Source organism: Blastocystis sp. subtype 4 (assembly GCF_000743755.1).
Source record: "Blastocystis sp. subtype 4 strain WR1 chromosome Unknown seqid_0980, whole genome shotgun sequence".
Taxonomy (NCBI): domain Eukaryota; class Bigyra; order Opalinata; family Blastocystidae; genus Blastocystis; species Blastocystis sp. subtype 4.
Genome location: NW_014568567.1, coordinates 1 through 1,033, shown reverse-complemented (window position 1 = coordinate 1,033; position 1,033 = coordinate 1). Strand labels below are relative to the sequence as shown.

Below are 1,033 nucleotides of genomic sequence, written 5' to 3'. Positions count from 1 at the left end.
TGTTGCTTTCACATAAACACTTCTGGATGATATCAACTGAGCAAGACTAGATGCATCTACATCTGAATCAACAATACAATCATCAACTATTCACTTCAAGAGTGTGAGTGTATTGGAATGGGTTAGAATTTTCAATACTGAAAGGGAGAGGTGATCTAACATCTATTGTTTGATAGTTCCAAATGTGATACTTTCTAACCTTACAAAACCCATATTCTCAAACACATCAGCACTAATGCTTATTGTCAAAGATGGTAGATCTGATGATTAGAACTGTTAACATACATGCTCCTCATGATAAGAGTATTCTTATAGTAATAGGGAATTACATCAGTTGTCTTTGTAGAAGTCGAACCAACCAAGCAATAACTCCGTAATCGTAACACTGTCAACTTAGGAAGATCTGATATGTTCAATTCCTATTACCACATACTTTCAAATACTACATATTCTGCATTCTGGAAGACATCATTTCCTAGATCAATAGTCTCCAATGATGGCAGGTCTACAATCCATCTCTTCCATCATTCATACCTCTGAATACTGCATTACGAGTATAAACAAAAGAACCATAATAAGTCCCATAACCATTATTATAATGACTCACTACTACAGATTTCAGTTGAGGCAATTGAGACAATTCAAATCCATTGTATCGACCAAACGACCAACCACCAATACTCAAACTCTTCAATTGTGGACAATTCACAATCTTGAACTGACTTCCATCCACCAAAGTACTGCTATCAAAACTTCTATAACCAATACTGACTGATTCAAGCCAATTGAGTCCAACTATCGAGAACACCTGCACATAATGGAAACAGTTATTACCAATCACAACACTTCGAAGAAACTTGAATGAACTCAAATCAACTACATTAATGTTATCTTCATTACATGAATTGTCAGTTACAGTCAGTACAGTTACATACCAAGGAATACTCAACAAGGTATTGCGATTATTCACTGTGTATCTAGTCATCAATTAACACTCAATTCCTCACGAATGACTCAATGAACTCAGACTATT

General features: G+C 35.2%; 1 protein-coding gene across 1 annotated transcript; it reads right to left on the bottom strand.

The window, feature by feature from the left end:
- Nucleotides 1–245: 245 nt before the first annotated feature.
- On the bottom strand, nt 246–985 carry JH06_5780 (hypothetical protein; the record flags this gene model as incomplete). Its single annotated transcript, XM_014669173.1, has 4 exons — nt 246–419; nt 447–505; nt 535–856; nt 881–985. The coding sequence occupies 4 exons, from the start codon at nt 983–985 to the stop codon at nt 246–248; spliced, it is 660 nt and encodes a 219-aa protein (XP_014524659.1).
- Between the last annotated feature and the right edge of the window lie 48 nt (nt 986–1,033).